This window comes from Oryzias latipes, chromosome 22 (assembly GCF_053564925.1).
Source record: "Oryzias latipes strain Hd-rR chromosome 22, Olatipes_Hd-rR_3.1".
NCBI classification, from domain to species: Eukaryota; Metazoa; Chordata; class Actinopteri; order Beloniformes; family Adrianichthyidae; genus Oryzias; species Oryzias latipes.
This window is the reverse complement of record NC_136258.1, coordinates 18867721-18885369: the sequence shown is the minus strand read 5'-3', so window position 1 is coordinate 18885369 and position 17649 is coordinate 18867721. Positions and strand designations below refer to the sequence as shown.

General features: G+C 41.1%; 1 protein-coding gene across 5 annotated transcripts in view; it reads left to right on the top strand.

The window, feature by feature from the left end:
• Positions 1-17649, top strand: part of rpap1 (RNA polymerase II associated protein 1) — a 20503-nt gene extending 2854 nt beyond the window's left edge. For 3 of the 5 annotated variants that reach the window (XM_078940329.1, XM_078940330.1, XM_023951252.2), the window contains 20 exons: positions 616-731; positions 852-950; positions 1088-1189; positions 1268-1435; positions 1528-1707; positions 1782-1916; positions 1984-2154; positions 6442-6599; positions 6713-6883; positions 6958-7153; positions 7258-7367; positions 7448-7643; positions 8218-8364; positions 8472-8614; positions 8700-9132; positions 10483-10601; positions 10674-10905; positions 11002-11178; positions 15481-15537; positions 16503-17649. In XM_078940329.1, the coding sequence (XP_078796455.1) occupies positions 616-731; positions 852-950; positions 1088-1189; positions 1268-1435; positions 1528-1707; positions 1782-1916; positions 1984-2154; positions 6442-6599; positions 6713-6883; positions 6958-7153; positions 7258-7367; positions 7448-7643; positions 8218-8364; positions 8472-8614; positions 8700-9132; positions 10483-10601; positions 10674-10905; positions 11002-11178; positions 15481-15537; positions 16503-16646 (3254 nt within the window). In that variant the 3' untranslated portion in view covers positions 16647-17649. Of the gene's footprint in view, positions 1-615; positions 732-851; positions 951-1087; positions 1190-1267; positions 1436-1527; positions 1708-1781; positions 1917-1983; positions 2155-6441; positions 6600-6712; positions 6884-6957; positions 7154-7257; positions 7368-7447; positions 7644-8217; positions 8365-8471; positions 8615-8699; positions 9133-10141; positions 10329-10482; positions 10603-10673; positions 10906-11001; positions 11179-15480; positions 15538-16502 lie in introns of those variants that run through there. The other 2 variants (XR_013653041.1, XM_078940331.1) reach the window with 2 other exon arrangements.

The window sequence follows — 17649 nt, the reverse complement described above, 5'->3', positions numbered from 1 at the left end:
GCAACAAAACAATACACATTTTTTGGACATTGAAAGAGGAGCAGAAAGAAAAAACCTATTATTTTTTGCCCCTTTTACTTAAATATTAAAACTGTTTTTTTTGCTATCCCAAATTAACAAAACAAAAAGAAAAAATACAATTGATGGCTAGCACCAATATGTGTATTTCTTCATTTACGTCAGCTTAAGGGCAGGAGAGAATAAGTCCTCTGGGGATGGGCAGTGTGATGACCCCCCCGATGAATCTTCCCTGCGCTCCTCATCCCTGTTTTTTCAGAGTCAAGGCTGCTCTCCTACCATGGAGTAAAGCTGCTGCTTGACTCATTCTGAATGATGTAGTAACCAGTGAGCTAAAACTTTCAGCATTGACATGTTTTTTTCTAAAACATGCAGGCTGCCCAGAACAAACTCATTAATAGAGCCCTGACCTGCAGAGATGCTGCTTTTGAATGTAGAGCTAAAAAACCTCTTGAGGGCCTTGTAGGTCAGAAGACACTTTGAAAATTCTAAAGCTTTGTTCAAAACTGGTTTCAACCAAAATAAGTCTTTCTTTAGCTGGTACGTCCAGGTGTTTGGACAGTTTTTCCTTACTGGCAGTGTTTGCCTTACATTCAGAGGTGGAGCTGCCAGTGAAGCCTCAGAAGGAATGGGTCCACATGGACAAACTGGAGCCAGAGAAGCTGGAGTGGATGAAAGACTTGCCTCCTCCCAGGAAGAAGGGAACTGAGAAGGTAAATGAGCAATTCCGGCAATTCTGCTCAGATTTGTTGCTTGAACTCCATTTATTTGTCTGAACTGTATTTGTTTGTAGCAACCAACAGACAAAACGGCTTATTTTTTTGTTCCTAAAGGCCATGCAGGCCCGTTTTGACTTTGCCGGGACATTGATGCCACCCACTGAAGATCTACCCACCCACTTAGGGCTGCACCACCATGGAGAGGAGCCTGAGGTCAGCACAACTGGTTCACAAAGCATAAGAATATGAGCCTTTTATTATAATTGTTTGTCTTCTGCTGACAAGAATCAGTTGAATCAGTTGAATGGAATCCTTCACCTCTCACTCTGACATTCATCGTGTCTCCATAGCGGGCGGGATATTCCCTCCAGGAGCTGTTCCTGCTGTCTCGCAGTCAGCTCATCCAGCAGAGAAGTTTGGCTCTCAACACTCTGGCTAACATCCTCTCCAAGGTACACAAACAGACCCGAAAGTCTGTCATCTTCATCCTTAGGGAGTATTTTCGTTGTAGTTATGTCTTTGTCCTTCAGGCGCGTGCTGGAGAGTACGCATCTGCCCTTAGAGGCACCGTGACCTCCACTCTGCTGGACGCCGGCGTGCTCTTCCTGCTCCGCTTTGCCCTGGACGATGGCGTGGAGGGAGTGATGTCTGCAGCTGTGCACGCGCTTAAAGCCCTTCTCGTGTCTTCTGAAGATGAGGTTAGATTTTCCTGAGATTCTCCTCATTTTTTTTTCTTTTTTTGTGAATTCTAAACCCCCCCAAAAAAGTTTAATTTGGAAAAATGTTTCAGGAGTGCATGGATTCTACTTTCTCCTGGTACCTGGGTTTGGCCTCCTTCCCTCTGCTGCCCTCTTCCCAAGATGATGAGGAGGAGGATTATGAAGGGGTGGATGGATGCATGAAGCAGACGGCCAAAGAAAAGGAGGAACAGAAGAGTGATTTTGATGTTACCCAGCAGGATGTCGTCAAGGTGAACAAACCACTTCTCCTGCTCTTTCTTCTGCTTCCTTTGAGTCCAGACGGCTGACTTCTTTTATGTTTTAGGGCTTATTAAAGATGAAGCTGCTCCCCAGGCTGCGCTACATTCTTGAGGTGATGCGGCCGTCCCCTCGGGTGGCTCAGGACGTCCTGCAGATCCTGACCCGTGTGGCCCGACACTCGCTGTCATCTGCCACTGAGGTAAGAAGAGTGAAAGGAGCAGCTCACAAACTCACTGGATCACTCCAGCCCTTCATCTCCTCCTCAGGTGTTGAACTGTCCTCGTCTGATGGAGACGGTAACGTCAGAGTTTCTCCCCACTTCCTGGTCGGCATCTTCCTCACCCAACCCTCAGTCCATATATGGAGTTCCTGTGCCCAGCGCCATGAAGCTCTTGAGGGTCTTGGCTACATCTGGCAGACATAACTGTGCCAGACTGGTAATTATTTTTAATACTGGAAAAAACTGTCATTTTAGCTGCTTTGAGATGCATTTGAAATCAAATCACTTTAATTTATGTGGCGCCTTAATATGATTGCAGTCAAACAAACATTAAAAAAGCAGTTAAAGGGTTAAAACAATTACAAAGTAAAGTAGTGCAAAATAAAAATATATAATATAGTAAAATAATGACAGACAAAAAGCAGAGGTTAAATAAAAAAATACCAGCAGACAACCATCAGTTTAGATTATTACCATAAGTGTTCCTTCATTTCTTTTAAGTCTCAATCTTTTAATATTAAAGCATATTAATATGCTTTAATATGCTTTTTCCCAGTGGTCTTTTAGTGATGTTTATGCCGTTTTTAGGCTAAATCTAAAATCCTGTGTTGTTTTCTAGGACAAAGTTTCTGCAGAGCGGCAATAGTTCATTGGAAATTGCCCTCTGAGTTGTGGGTGGGACTGTTGGCATTGAGTAAGCTCGCCCTTTGTTGCTGTTGATTTGATTAAAAAAAAACTCAGAAAAATACATTTAAGATTAATTTTCTTTATAATGACACAACGATGACACAATGATTAAAGACTCACTCTGGAAGAGTTGGATAAATGCATAATCTGGTGGAGGTGAAAGTTTAGTTTCTATTGAGGCCAGAACAGGTGGATCGAGTTTAAACTGACACACTAAAGACTTATGGCACCAAATCTTGAATATATACCTGTGCCATCAATGGAAGAACTTGGACTTGTATTATGCTCAGGAAGTCAGTTACTGTAGATTTGTTTTCCTTTTTTCTGAAAAATCACATTAAAGATGTGATTTAAGAAGCTAGTCTGGATCAGAACTTTGTTCCAACTCCCCCTTACCCGGGCCTCTGGGAAACATACACATTTATTCATAACATTTATAACAACAATCACTACAGATATAATTTAATTAACTCTAGGAACAGAACGTTCTTTAAAAGGGTTTATGCTGCATCAAATATTTAATATTAATAAACCATAAATATCTATTTATGTTTTTTTTCTTTGTTCTACCACAGATTTTCTCCTCTGACAAGTTTTTACATTTATTTTAAAGTTTCTTACTCCAGTTGCCTTTAAAAATGATAGTTGATTATTTAAATTGTTTTTATTTTAGTCATGCTTTGGGCAACTTTTAATCCAGCTGAAGCATTTTCGGATCTTAGATAAAGAACTTTACTCATGGCTTTTTATATTTGTGAACAATAGTATGATAAGGTCATAAACAAGTTGGCTGCTCAAACATATTAACTAAAATATGTTTTTCAAGAGGTTTTTGCTTTTTAAGATGAATTATTTACGTGAAATTCATCCATTTTTTGGTTCTGGTGCAGGTGGAGTCCAGAGATGAGGGGAAGTGGCACTTTAGTCAAATTTGCACAGTTAAAGCTTCATTTAAAGTAAAGTACAAAATATCAGACAGGAAACTTCATGTTCTCATTTGTTTTTCAGTTTTCATGTCAAATAGAATTAAATCTCCTATATGGTTATATTGGATTAAGTCTATACTTAAAATTATATACAATTCTGAACTTTCAAAGTGAAGATTACAAAGGTCCCTAAAGTTTCTGCAGGAAGGAAGTGGAAGCCCAAAGGAGGCGGAGCTACAGCTTCAGGCAGCATTGATGCACAGGTGCTGCATGAATGTGGCGGCTTTGGTTTCAGTCTGTCTCAGCAGTTGCAGAGCAGCTGTGGCTGATAGCAGAAGGCTGGTTGTTAATAAATCAAAGCTCAAGAGGAAGGTGCAACATGTGCAAAAGCAGTTTCTCTGATGACACGAGGAAGAGAAAGAAACGAAATGGGAGATGCAGGCAGGTAGAGATCCATCATGTTTATTGTGTTCAGGGAAAACTTCACCTCCACATATTCTCACAGATTGTAAATAGAAAAAAATGCAGCAATATGGGAAAAAAGCAGACGTTTGTTCATCAAAGAGATAAGTGCAGCACACTAGCAGGCTGTTGGGTAAACTATTCTAGATGAAAAACCGATATGTGAGAGTTGGATTTGGGAAGCCAGCTTATAGTTTTTTAGAATATTGCCTGCACAAACAAGACGAGATGAGAATTTTGTAGTCTGTACATTTCATAAAGCTCACAGTTCCCTGGGACAACTCTAGAAATGACCTACCACAGGAATAAACTTCAAGGCAGAGTCTGCTGCAGAAGCAGAGGAACACAAACGGAGAGCTGAGATTGGCTATAAAGTTTTTTTTGGAAAGTGAGTTTACGCTCTGCTCACAGAGCTGTGTGTTATCACTATGATTTGGTTGCCTTGCTATTCAAACCTGTGCTTATGAGGGGTGTAACGTTTCATTGATTCAACGATTTCTTTTCCTACAATCCAACCAGATCGATCTGTCTGAAGCAGATCGAAAAGACCTAAATCCTTATTGAATATATACAAAATGAGATAAATTAATTAAACGTTAGGTTTATTTAACAGTGATGAAAGTCTTCCGGGAATTCCCGGAAATCCGGGTTTTTGAGCAAACCGAACGTACTTTCCGGGAAATAAAGACCTGATCTCTACGGACAAATCGCTTTCCGGATTAAAAAATGGTCTGAAATCAGCTAATTTTAGCTTTATTTTCTATATTTCTCCGCAGATCGCTTCCTCTATGGTCGTGGCCATCTCTCGTCTTCCGGGCCTAATTGACCAATGACGGGACGTTTTAGTTGCTTTCGGATGCGTCGATGGGTCTGATTGGCTCTGTCTGCACCACGTGGTCAGCGTGACTTGCTTCCCTAGAGACCAAAACTGGCGGACCCACGCTAAACTTTCACAAACACATCTGAAGAGTTTGCGATCAAATTTGTGTTAAAATAATGGCAGGCATCGTCATTATTGAGCCTGGTCACGACCTCAGTTGTGAGAAGACGATAAAAAACAAATTGAAGTGGTCTTGGCTGGAAAAAAAAGATTTTTAAGGTAGTGTAGGTCAAATACTTCTTTGTGTAAAATAATCTCAAAACCACATTTTGAAATAATTTCAACTTTAGTTTTGAGTTTCAGTTTTTATTTTGAATACATTTCTTTATCTAATTTATTTGTATTTCCTAATTACCATGATTTAGTTCAGTATAGTTAACATTAATTATAAGTATTTGATGGTTTGGACCCGCACTCCCTTAAAAAATAATGTTTACAATATTTAGTTTATTTTTTATGTTTGTTTTGATATTTCCCAGATTACTTAGTATTGGTGTTAAAGAATTGATGTATTATGTTATAGAATTATAGTTTAAAGCAGATCCCATATTTTGATGTAATTATAGTTTGAGAAAACAGTGCAAGTGGATGTTGTACATCAGTCATTTCTAAAGCAGAAATAATGTATAAATAACTGAGGTATTTTCATAGAATATCATAGTTACTGGTGTTCTTTTTGCCATTTGGGGCTTTGATGTTACTATATTTTAGCAATTGTATGTTTTGCAGCTTTAAGGAAAAGCATAGATTGTAGGATTGTGTTACTTTGAGCAATTTTCCAAATTCTTTTTTGGGACCAGCAAGTCCTTAATGGAGAGTCAAACTAGGGGTTTGAATGACAAATCATGATGCTCCAATTAGTCTTAGTTTCTTGATAAAGAAGTGAATAACTAGCTGCCAGAATGCACCAGAATGCATCTAAGACCACGTATTTTTCCAAAATTTCGCTCTGTGCCCGCCATATCGCTCAAAGAAAAGTTCAGGGATTTTTTCCTTACCTGACTTTCATCACTGTTTAACTATAACATAAAAACGACCAAGTGCATCACAGTAGACAGCACACACGTGACGGCAGGAAAAAATGATCAAGTCATTGATTTTAACAAAGACATGTGGCCACACGGTGTGCTAGAATGTTCTAATAATGTTCCCTTTGGACCATTTGGATGTGGAAGACCAACAGTGGGATGAACTTTAGAAAACTTAGATGTGAATGAATTTAACAGTGATTATTGTGTACTTATCTGTTTTTACACGTATTTAATTTACACATGATTATCTTGCAAGGAATGTGTAAAACCTCCCCTGCACTGTTCAGGACCCAGGTATTTATCTCTGAGTCACACTGGTTGAATTTTTGGCTAAAATTTCCTGGATCGATGTTTGCTGTTTGATTAGCAGCTTATCAGAAGTCTAGACAAATGTGTGACGGCGAGGCCAATCGATGGGTCGAAAGGTTATTCCAAATATTCGAATGACATAACGGACTATTTGTTGCTGCCACATTCACTTTTGTATTTCTCAAAGAGTTTTTAACTCTGTTTCCTAGTTGAACTCTCTGGGTGTGAAGGAGCGTTTGTCGCGTCTGCTGGGCGCTGAGCCCAGCGAGCTGCTGCTGGAACCGTCCGAGGCTCTCAGGGTCACCACTGAGGCCTACAGGTTCTGGGCGGTGGCAGCCGGTTATGGACAGGCATGCCAACTATACATGTAGGTGAAGCACTGAAGGTTACACTGTATACCAAAGAAAACACCTTAAAAGTAGTTTTGTGGTTAATGTTCTGTTAAATCACCTGTGATTTCACATTTGTTTTTTCTTGAAGAGACTTGTACTCTGCTTTACTGAAGTCACTCCAGTCTGGGCATCGCTTAGCGCCGCCCTCACACGCTCTCCAGCCTCTGCAGCTGCAGCGGCTCTCGGCTTTGCTTTCTCTGCTCACACAGGTCACACACGCAGCCGGCTGCCATCAGGAGTTGCAGGCTGGCGTCCTCAGGTACCTGCAGGATGATGACTCTGTTCTGGTTTGAAGCCTTCGTCTACATGAGGCTTTGTCTGTGTTCATCGCAGCGCTCAGGGGGAGGAGTGCCCTCCTCCGCCTCCTGTTTCCTGGGGTCACGTCTCGGGCTTGCAGGCATCCCTGTTGGGGCATCTGAAGGGTCTTGTCAAAAGCCTTGATAGTCCAGTTCAGGCAGATAGCAGCTTGACCCTGATACCAGCTTATCTGGTCTATCTCCAAGCGTACTACCAACAGCTCTCCAGACAGGTACTCCGTTCTGTCTTCTATCTGCAGAGCAATCGAGGTATTTCAAGTTTGAAGTAAAAACAAACAAATAATTTTATATTTTTCTTTTAATGCATATACAACAGACCTTTTTCAAACCAGTGGAGACTCTTCAGGAGCTGGAGCTTCTGACCTCCGATGTTCTTCTTCCACTTCTGTGTCACAGTGTTGTGCAAGGTCTGATGAACAACCTGAGGTACTTCTGATAACTCTGCTGCTCTTTTCTCTCAAAATGTACATTTTAAGGCTGTTTATTTTCATTTTCATCTTGTTTAGATCCTCTTCTTTGGTTTGCAACGTTCAGTCCCACCATCCGGGTCCAGAGACGACCTCGAATCTTCCAGGTTTAGCCTGCGCAGGATGGAAGGAACGTTCTGGGCTTGTTGTTCCCAGCTCCCCTTTTGCTCTTGTGATCGGATTGGGATCCCTCTTGGAAACAATCACAGGGATCCATAGAGGTCTCAGCAGCAAGGTGGAGTTTAACACATTATTATAACCCATTAATGTGGCATTACATTCAAAACATGTAGTGAAATTGTTACAAAGGTGTTGCCCTCTGGTGGTGAATAACAAAAACCTCTCATATCTGAGGTGTTGGGGTTGAGAGGACATTAGTTGTAGAATTCTTAAAACTTTAGCACTGCTTTTAAATAAATCATTTTATTAAATATTTTTTAAGTAATACAAAAATCTAATATTTTTCATATTTTATGAATAAATGAAAACAAGTAAAATGAATAAAAAATGAATTCCAGTTTTCTTTCTTTTTTTAAAGGGAGTTATCCATTATGTAAGCAAAGGGAAATCCTTTTTTACTATTTGTTAAATAATTTATTTCTTGGTAAGAATAGAGCAGTCTATGACAGTTTTTGTTTGTTGTACTTTGGATGACAGTCTCATAAAAAGTAGTAAAAAGTTGTTCTTTTTTTGTAAATGGTTACATTTTATATGAATTTTTTCATCTGTCCCTAAAGTTTTCTATTAAGGCCTATTTGGAGTGCTTTTCTTTAATCCTTAAATGCCTGAATTTCTTTCCTTCTTTCTAGTTCTCGAGCTTCCTCCTGTCAGAGCCTGTGATTGGTTACCTGCAGGCCTGCAGTAAGTCCACGCCCACTCTGTCTGTGTCCAGGGCTTGGCTCCTTCGTCACGAACACCTCCTCCTGTACCTGCTGCTGCGGATGGCTCACAGGCTGGTGGGTGTGGATCTACTTTGAGTTGTGGGGTAGATATTTGTCATTTTGAAAGAGCTGCATTGTTTCATTTTTCTTCCGTTTCCTTTTCTTTTTTAAACATTTCTCAGGTTCCTGTCGATGTAGAGGTGGCGAAACAGGCCTCACTTTATCACCAGGTGGCACTGGTGCTTCTTCCCTGGTTATTACCAGGCAGTGAATACTTGGCACATGAACTGCTGTCTACTGTTATATTCAACAAGGACTTTATATCGTAAGAAAAACTATTTCCTCTGGATAATTACACCTTTATTGTCTGATAGTTAGTCTAAGTTTTTGTTGTTTGTTTTTCTGTTAAGAGAGGGACACAGTGGAGGTCCAGAGGCTGTGGAGCTCGGGGAGCTAAAGCTTCACGACGACGTCAGACTCCACCCATCTCCATCTCTACAGACTGTTGGCGCTCTCCTCAGAGAAGCCTGCGTTCAGCTGCCGTCTATACGGGGCTGCTTCCTCACTCATCTCGCCTATCTGGAACCGTCTGTGATCGCGTCCCGAAAAGCCCTGCTTGGACGCAACCCGTGGATCAGTTCCCACCTCCTCCCGGAGGTCACGGGGCCCACCCTGCCATCTGACTGGCCGTTCCTCCCCCTCATCAAACTGTACGAGCAGACAGGAGTGTCTGGCGGCGGGGGGCTGGCTGTAGAGGAGCTTCCAGCGGGGGCTCTACAGGCGGCTGTCCACTGTTTGCAGTGGCTACTGCTGCTGGAGGTTTGGAGGGAGGAGTCCTTAAAGGTACAAAATCGAAGAATGCACTCATTTATTATCTGCCCTCAAGATTTACTGGTTTTTAATTCTTATTGAAAATATGAAAAGTCATTAGTCAAATTTGTCACCTTGTTTTAGCACACTGTCATTCAGTTTTAATGGGCCGTGCAAAATCCGTTTTTTTTAAATTTTAAGTTTATCATAATGTTCATTCCTCACAAAAAGAAACCCCAAAGGTGGTATTTTGATCCATGCACACATTTCTGACTATTCTTCTAAAATCCTGCGCTCTGAGCACCAGCCCCTCCCAACCCACAAAAACGAGCGGGTTCTCAGGAGCTGAGGTAGATGAATGAAAAACGGCGCTTTCCAGGAAGATTCTGCGCTGTACGCCCCGCCCCCAGGCTAACCCCCCCCCCCCCACATTCTCCGCAGAGCTAGCTGTGATCAGCTAAAATGCCTTTATAAGGCTTCACAATATGCACATCCATCTTTGCAAAAGTCTGGCTGTTTGTTTTTGTGGGTGAAACACCCCCATAACTGCCAAGTGATGGGGGTGTGGACTTCCAACAAGCTCACTCCTGGTTGGCGAGAGTGGTTGCCATAGAAACGTTGACTCAGACCGACTCAGACAAATCCCACCTTGCTGACGTCGTCTGGGAAGAAGATGGCCACTGAATTGACGTCATTTAGCTTGAACCCAAAGTAAGCCATTTATATTAGGGTGAGTTTACACTCACTCGGTCCAGTTCTCTCAGACAGTCAGTGTTCAGAAAACCAGGTGTGGATGGGAAACGGAGATGGTTGACTTTTAATCTAAAATGTTTAGTAGAAACTACATCCTGTTACCTATCAGTTTAAAGAACTTTGTGGATCTTAAAGTGTGTGTTGAACACTTTAACACAAAAAGAATTATTTTTCAGCAGACTCCTGACTTTGAAAGGCTTTTCTCTGGAGGGAAGAAAAACTGCATCCACTGCTGCCTTGATTAAATTCTCTGATATCTTGACAATTCCAAGTGTTTACGTCTCTCCAGCTAGGCACACAGACACGTTTCAAAAAAGATGATGGGACAACTCATCCTGCTGTGTGCTATACTGCCCCCTTATGGCGTTCTCGGCTTACCACAGTCACCTGGCAGGAATGCGCCACATCAAAATGATGATTTCAGGGAGAACGCACTGCTGTAAATCACATTATGGAGTAAACAGTTTGCTTTGCCTGTAATGCTATACGTCTATATCCATCTTATGAATATTCATAATTTGGAGATTTTATGTGCAGTAATAACAGTCATGTTGCATGTGAGCATTTATAACCAATGTAATCAATGTGACGAGTGACATTCGTTGTTTGGATTTGCTTCTCTCTCTGGAGGTGGTTCCTCCTGTAGCCAAGCTGGCCCGTCTGTCCTGCGTGTTCCTCTGTTCAAGCGACTTGTTCCTGGAGAGACCCGTTCAAAAACTGACCTGGGGTTTGTTTAGATTACTGACCAGGTCAGAGTTCAACCACATGGATCAGAGCTCACACAAACATCAGGAGGTCTAATAAATGCTTTTTCCTTTTAGGGCTTCTAGACTGGACTCTTTGGACCTGGACGTGCCCCCGCCAGGCCTCGCCTCTTTCCAGGACTTGTACAGCGCTCTTTTGGCGCAGTATGAATCCGTGTCTTTTGGAGATCAGCTGTTTGGCTGCTGGGTTCTGTTGCCCCTGCAGAGGCGCTACAGCGCCTCCCTGAGGCTGGCTGTTTTTGGAGAACATGTGGGGATGTTGAGATCTCTGGGAGTCACGCTAGAACAGGTTTTTATCTTCATTTTTGATGCACATATGAGATATTTGAATGATCTGGTTTGTAACAGAAGACTTTTCTCTGTTTTTTTACTTTGACAAATGAAGCTTTCCATCCCGATCGAGCAATTTACATCTCCGCCTGAAGACTCGCTTCCTCTCCTTCGTCTCTACTTCCGCTCTTTAGTGACCGGATCCCTGAAGCTCTCCTGGTGTCCTGTCCTCTATGTGGTCGCCTTGTCTCATGTGAATTCCTTCATCTTCTCTCAGGATGCTGCTGCACAGGTACCCCACAGCTTACATTATTTATGGTTTCAGTAAAAAGAAAATGCTAGAAAAGAAGAAGAATTTCTTTCCGTTTACTTCCTAAATGTTTTGGGTTTCAGGGTTTTTCCTTTGTTTGATGTTTTCTTAAATTAAACGTCAGACTTCTAAACATGGAAAGCTGCATACACACCAGACATTTGACACGAATTCAAGAATGTGCATTTAGCCCGTGGTGTTCCCACTGGACAAGCAGAGAGGGACTTCTTTTTCTTTTTCTTTTGCTCACTAGCTCATATCCACCACCTACAGTTGGAAGAGGCTTGGTCTGAAATGTCAAAGCAGTTCAAATCCAGCTAATCTTGCTCCAGGCTTTTCCTTTCACCTCTCTATCCTAACATGAACACCGTGGAAGAGGTTTGATCTTTGGGGAGAGCCTAGAGTCTCACTCCGATCATCTTTTAATCTATTGTTAAATTTGGTCTTTTACAATTAGGATTATGCCGTTTTTAGCCCAAAAAATACAAAAAAATAAAATGTTTTCTAGGACATAATTTCTGTAGAGTGGCAGTAGTTCATTAGTAATTCACATCTGAGTTGTGGACGGGACAGAACAACACCGCCCCCCCTTCCTCTCCCTGTTTCCAAAAATTATGGCCCGCTCAGCGAATTTTCTCCGTCTTAAACTTCTTCAAATGGCATTTTTTTAATCTGCTCGTGATTCACAACAATTTGAGTAAATAATACTCAGAAATGCAATTTTACCCTTAATATATACACTATATTACCAAAAGTATTCGCTCACCCATCCAAATGATCAGAATCAGGTTTCCTAGTCACTTGGTCTGGCCACAGGTGTATAAAATCAGGCACTCGGGCATGCAGACTGTTTTTATTAGGGATGGGAAAAGAAGCCCCTTGAAGCTTTCACAGGGTTCATGTAATTGCGCACCATTCCCAACCATTCAGGGCTTTGAAAGCACACAGAACAGCGGCATCGGGTGGCGGTCTGGACGTATATCGACACATACTTCAACTAAGCACCTTGTAATACTTCAATGTGGAAATGATCATGAAAACACGTAAAACAAAACAATCTTGTTAATGATGATTAAAAAAAAAACGTAAAACGCAACGTGTGACGTTTTCTGTGAGAAGTGCCTAACACAGACAAACACACATACATTAAGAAAAGAAACGCAAGTCAAAAAAAAAGTAAAACATTGTAAAACACAGGTCTTGAACCCAGAACCTCTGGGGGAACAGGGGAAACAATAGAACTGGTCGGGAAACGTTCAGGATTCATTTCGTATTGATAGAGAACAGCGCGCCCAACTGTTCAAACACAAGTGACATCTGAACCCTGGTTCGATCAAGCAATGCATTTGGCTCTTCATACACCATCAGCCACGTGATCTGCGCTAGTTGACACACACCCTGAAACATTGTGACGAACCGATCTGCCTCACGAAGCGGAGCGTCCGTGTCAAACGGGCCATCCCTAGTTCTTACAAACATTTGTGACAGAATGGGCCAGTATGGAACTGTCATAGCATACCTGTGCAACAAATCCAGTAGTGACATTTCCTTGCTCCTACTTACGTCAGTCAACTGTCAGCTCTATCATAACAAAATGGAAGAGTTTGGGAACAACAGCAACTCGGCCACCAAGTGGTAGACCGTGTAAACTGACGGAGAGGGGTCAGCGGATGCTGAAGCGCATAGTGTGAAGAGGTCGCCCACACAGTCAGTTGTTACAGAGCTCCAGACTTCATGACTGGCCCAAGCACAGAACGCAGAGAGCTTCATGGAAAGGGTTTCCATGACCGAGCAGCTGCATCCAAGCCACCCATCATAGCGTCGATGCAGTGGTGTAAAACAGTGTTTTTCAACCAGTGTGCCGTGGGAGATGGTCAAGTGCGCCGTGGAGAAATTGCCCTCATTAACTGATCTAAAAACATTTTCCATCTCCAGGATATCAGCTCTGTGTTCATCCAAACAGGCCCTGATAAAACACTGAGGAGTTAGGAATATAAAAGATCTTAAAATTACTTTTTCTTTGGTTTATTTAATTCTATTAAAGATATTTTGATAAGAATCATGGTACCGCGATTTAGTTGCAGCTATAACTGTGTAAGGAAAAGTCCCGCCCCTTTAACTGTCTCCGCCAATCATTCTTGAAGACTTAATCACATGTCATCAGTCTGACCAATCAGAAGTGGTTAAAGTCTTCACTTCCTTGTTCTTAATTCTGCTGATAAAGTCGCTCAGTTCTAACAAAAATACCAGCCATAGCTCGTCTTTAGCTGGTGGTTCATCTCTTAGAAAAAAACAGCCGCAACTTCCTGCTTTTTCTGCCAGAATTATCACAAAAATCCACGTGAGATGAGTAAGCCCTGGCTGCAGCCTGCAGAATGGGTCAACATAGTGGAATGCTGGAACGCAGAGGAATGTGAACACGCTGTGGAATGTTAACCCCGCCCACATTGAGCCCGTCTGCTGTGGAATGTTAACCCCGCCCACATTGAGCCCGTCTGCTGTGGAATGTTAACCCCGCCCACATTGAGCCCGTCTGCTGTGGAATGTTAACCCCGCCCACGCTGAGCCCGTGCATTTGATTCACCTTTGTCACAGCAGTTGTGATTGCAGGAAAGGGGAAAAATCAGTGGAGCACATTTTGTGTCATTGTGAATTGTATGAGGAAGAAAGAGAACAGAGGGGAGGAAAATTTGAATGGTGCAATTTTTTTTATGTATCACTCAAAAAAATGATTCAAGCCCCTCTTTCATGTAACACAATAAAATTCTGTTTGTTTTATTTAAAAACATTTATTTTAAAAGATTGTATCTACATTTAATTGACCTAACAGAAAATGTATTAATAGTTTCCCCTATAACTCCAGTAATCCAAAATAATTGAGTTCAAGTAAGGGGCATGCTGTTGAATGCTGTTTTCCTGTTTCTCTTTATGCTTTTTGCCGTCTCACGGCTACAATTTTTCACCTATTTTAACCATTGAACTATTAAAATGTTCAACTCCTTCATCTAATGTAATGCCTGGTATGACTATTAGTCCTTCAAATCCTTCGACTTTTCAAAAGTTAAAACTTTAGTTCGTATTTTCCACGTAAAAAACGAAACTGTGGCATGAAATCGTTTCAACTCGGCTTCTCCCAGTAAGACGATACACGAAGAGCGTCATTCATAGAAATAAAGAATCTATTTATTTACACCGGCGGCCTCCTTTTGACACCGGTGTGTTAGCTCAGCGGCTTAGTTAGCGGATTTATAATACAGAGGTTCTGAGTTCGAATCTGACTTTAGACTTCTGTTGCATGATCTTTTTCCTTTGCCTTTCTTGATAAAATTTAGTTCGACTAACTCGATTATATTTCGTTACATGGAAGAATTTTCTTTGAGGTGGGGTTACTCATATTTATTGGATGGAAATCCTGCCCACATTTAAATTGAGTTCATCCATTGAGTTATTTTTTTGAGTCTGTGAGGCCAGACAGAATTTATTAACTCCCTAATACATGCACATGGAAATTTATAAAAGGCATAAGAAGACAGGAATCACTGTATAAATTCTCTAATTCAATTAAATATTTTTTTATTTTGCGCAATGAAAAACAATAAAAAGGGGATCATGAATACAAAGAATGCATTTGGAAAATACTAAACTTTAACAAAACAGACTAAACTAAACTGTTATTCCTGCACTTAGACCCCCCCCCCCCCCCTTCACGGTAAAGAAAAACTCCTTAAAAACCGGTAGGTGGCAATATTGCACATGGAAACTTGTAAAACCAATGAAGAAGACAGGCTCAATGTGGGCGGGGTTAACATTCCACAGCGTGTACACATTCCTCAGCGTTCCAGCATTCCACTATGTTGTGCAGTTCTGCAGGCTTGAAAAACACTGGTGTAAAACACGCCGCCGCTGGACTTCCAACATGACTGTGCACCAAAGTGGGCAGCCTTCCAGAATACTTGAAGCTGTAATAGCTGCAAAAGGTGGACAGACATCATACTGACCTCTATGGGTTTAGGGATGGGATGGCGATTCAGGCCTATATGTCCTCTAACAACAGAAAACAAGTTAAAAACAACAAAAACACCATTTTCATCAGAGTGGGTCTTTAAGCTCTATGAACATTATTTGTATCAGACATGAAAATGTTGAACATCGTTGACATACACTGAATGATGATTAATCACATTTGGTTTTAAATGTTTTCCCTGTTTTGAATCCTGAAATGAGGAATCCAGTTTTTTCTACTTGGACGTTAACAAACGCCGCTGACGCTTTGTTCTCTTTCAGGAGGTGGAAGCTGCTCGACACAGTATTCTGAGAAAAATCTACTACCTTACTGATGAGGTACTTCCCTGTTGATGGCACGCACCTCTAGTTTCTCCTGCAGTCAGTCTCTCTATTTTCAGGTTTCGTCCACCCTAGAGGTTGATTGTGCGCTGTCTGGCCTTTCACAGTCTCTGCACATTACTAACAAAGCTGACCTGTTATTCTGGGAAAGGTTTAGCTTTGACTTTAATGATCTGCAGCTCTTCGATTGTTTCCTTTGTTATTGTTTTCATATTTTGTTGTTTATAAACAGATATTTAGCGCCTGTAAAAAGATTGTAAAAGGTTATGACAATTTAATTTAAAAGGATTGAATGTGGAATCCCTTTTTCTGCTCCGGTTCTCCCGGACAGGGTTTTGTTCACGCTGCCAGCCAGCCGCTTGTCTCTTTTTTTTTGGCCCATCTCGTCAGTATCGCCCCCCCCCCCCCCCCCCCAAAAAAAAATCCACCATCATTTTTGAAGAAAAAAACAAAATAAAAGTGCTGGCAACTGAGATAAATCCACATGTGGAGCTAGTTTGAATCATATCCTAGATTCACCAACACATCCAGAGCGCGGACAGCTTTATACACAGTTATGGTTACAGGAAGAGCACTCGTGTTAAGATAACAAATCCTCTGACACTCTTTGGACACCTCTGGATGGAGAGAAGAAGAAAAAAGTAAAAACAGTTGAGTTTCTTTTGAGGTATCCAGCAAAGAAACAGCAGTTCAGACAGTTTGTACTCAAGATCAGATGTTAGAAATAAAGTCTGACATGAGCTTTGGCTGCTCGTTTGATGTCTTTTCTGTGAAATATGGGTGTTCAGGAACTTTTTGTCAAACATTTAATGAAATCCGTTAGAGCTGTCATTGAAATGTTTAGATTTAAGGCGACTTGATTTGACGTCACTTTATTAACGTCCACATTTGTGCATTTCAAGTAGTGAATCAGATGCTTAATTTCACTTTTTTTTCTGCTGTTCTTCACGTCTCCTTGACAGGTGCTGAGGAACCATTTGCTTCTCTTTCGTCTGCCGCAGCCGCACACGCAGCTCGGGTTCGACACGTATGCAGAGCTTCCTCCAATCAGGGCGAAGCGTTTGGAAAGCGTCTGCAAAGCAGGGACAGCAAAGGAGACGGCGTGATTCACGAGGAGGCAAAGAAACAAACTGGACAGGAACGGAGAACGGAGCGTGAGCAGTAGAGATTGGGAGGTGCTTAAAGTTGGAACAGCAAGATGTGAAGGATACGGTAGAAGCACGACAATATTCCTATAAATAGAATTCAGTTTGTAGCTTTGCTTTCTGGAAAAGATGTGACTGTGTTTTCAGCTTCTCTAAAAAATGCCCTCAGACCCAAACTCAACTTTCACGGTGCCGGATTTTTTTTTTTTGCTTAAAACATGAATAACATGAAAACTGCTGAAGCTCCTCAGGCTGTCATAACATTCATTTGAACTGAGGATAGATTTAAACATCTGATCTGCAACAAAACTGGGAAAAATCTGAAAAGTTCAAAAAAGTTCAACTTACACAAAAAAAGACTTAAAAAAACTTTCAGATCTGATGTCAAAATATCCATAAAGCACCTCTTTATTTTCTATTAAAGCTCAAAAGTGTTGACTTTCAGATTAACACTTTAGAAAGTATGGTTTTTTTCTGATTAAAACATGAAACATAAAATTCTCCAAATGCTGATAATTCTGTTTTTTGGAGCAGAAACCCCCAAAAAACCTTTTTATGAATACATTTATCATTTCTGCTATTATGTAGGAAAACATGCTTTAGTGGACCTCACAGAAATAAAGCTTTTTTACTGTCTAACTTAATTAGAAAAGATTGTTAAAAAAAAACAACCTACGAAAGACCAAAAAATGTTTGTTTGAAATGTTAAGTAAAGATGAGAGAAGTATTCGTCTAGAAAATGTGACAGCTTTTTGTTTTTTATTGAGCTGATATGATTTCTTTTAAAAAAAGGCTTTGTTTTATTATAATTTTTCATGTCGGGTTCACTCAATTTACTCATCTGTGGTCGGATACTGTGGTGCAATTTTCCAGATCTGATTCACAACATTTCCCGGCTCTATAAAGGCAATTTTCTAGTAAAATATAAAAATGATAATAAACGTTTTTTTTTATTGAAGCAAAA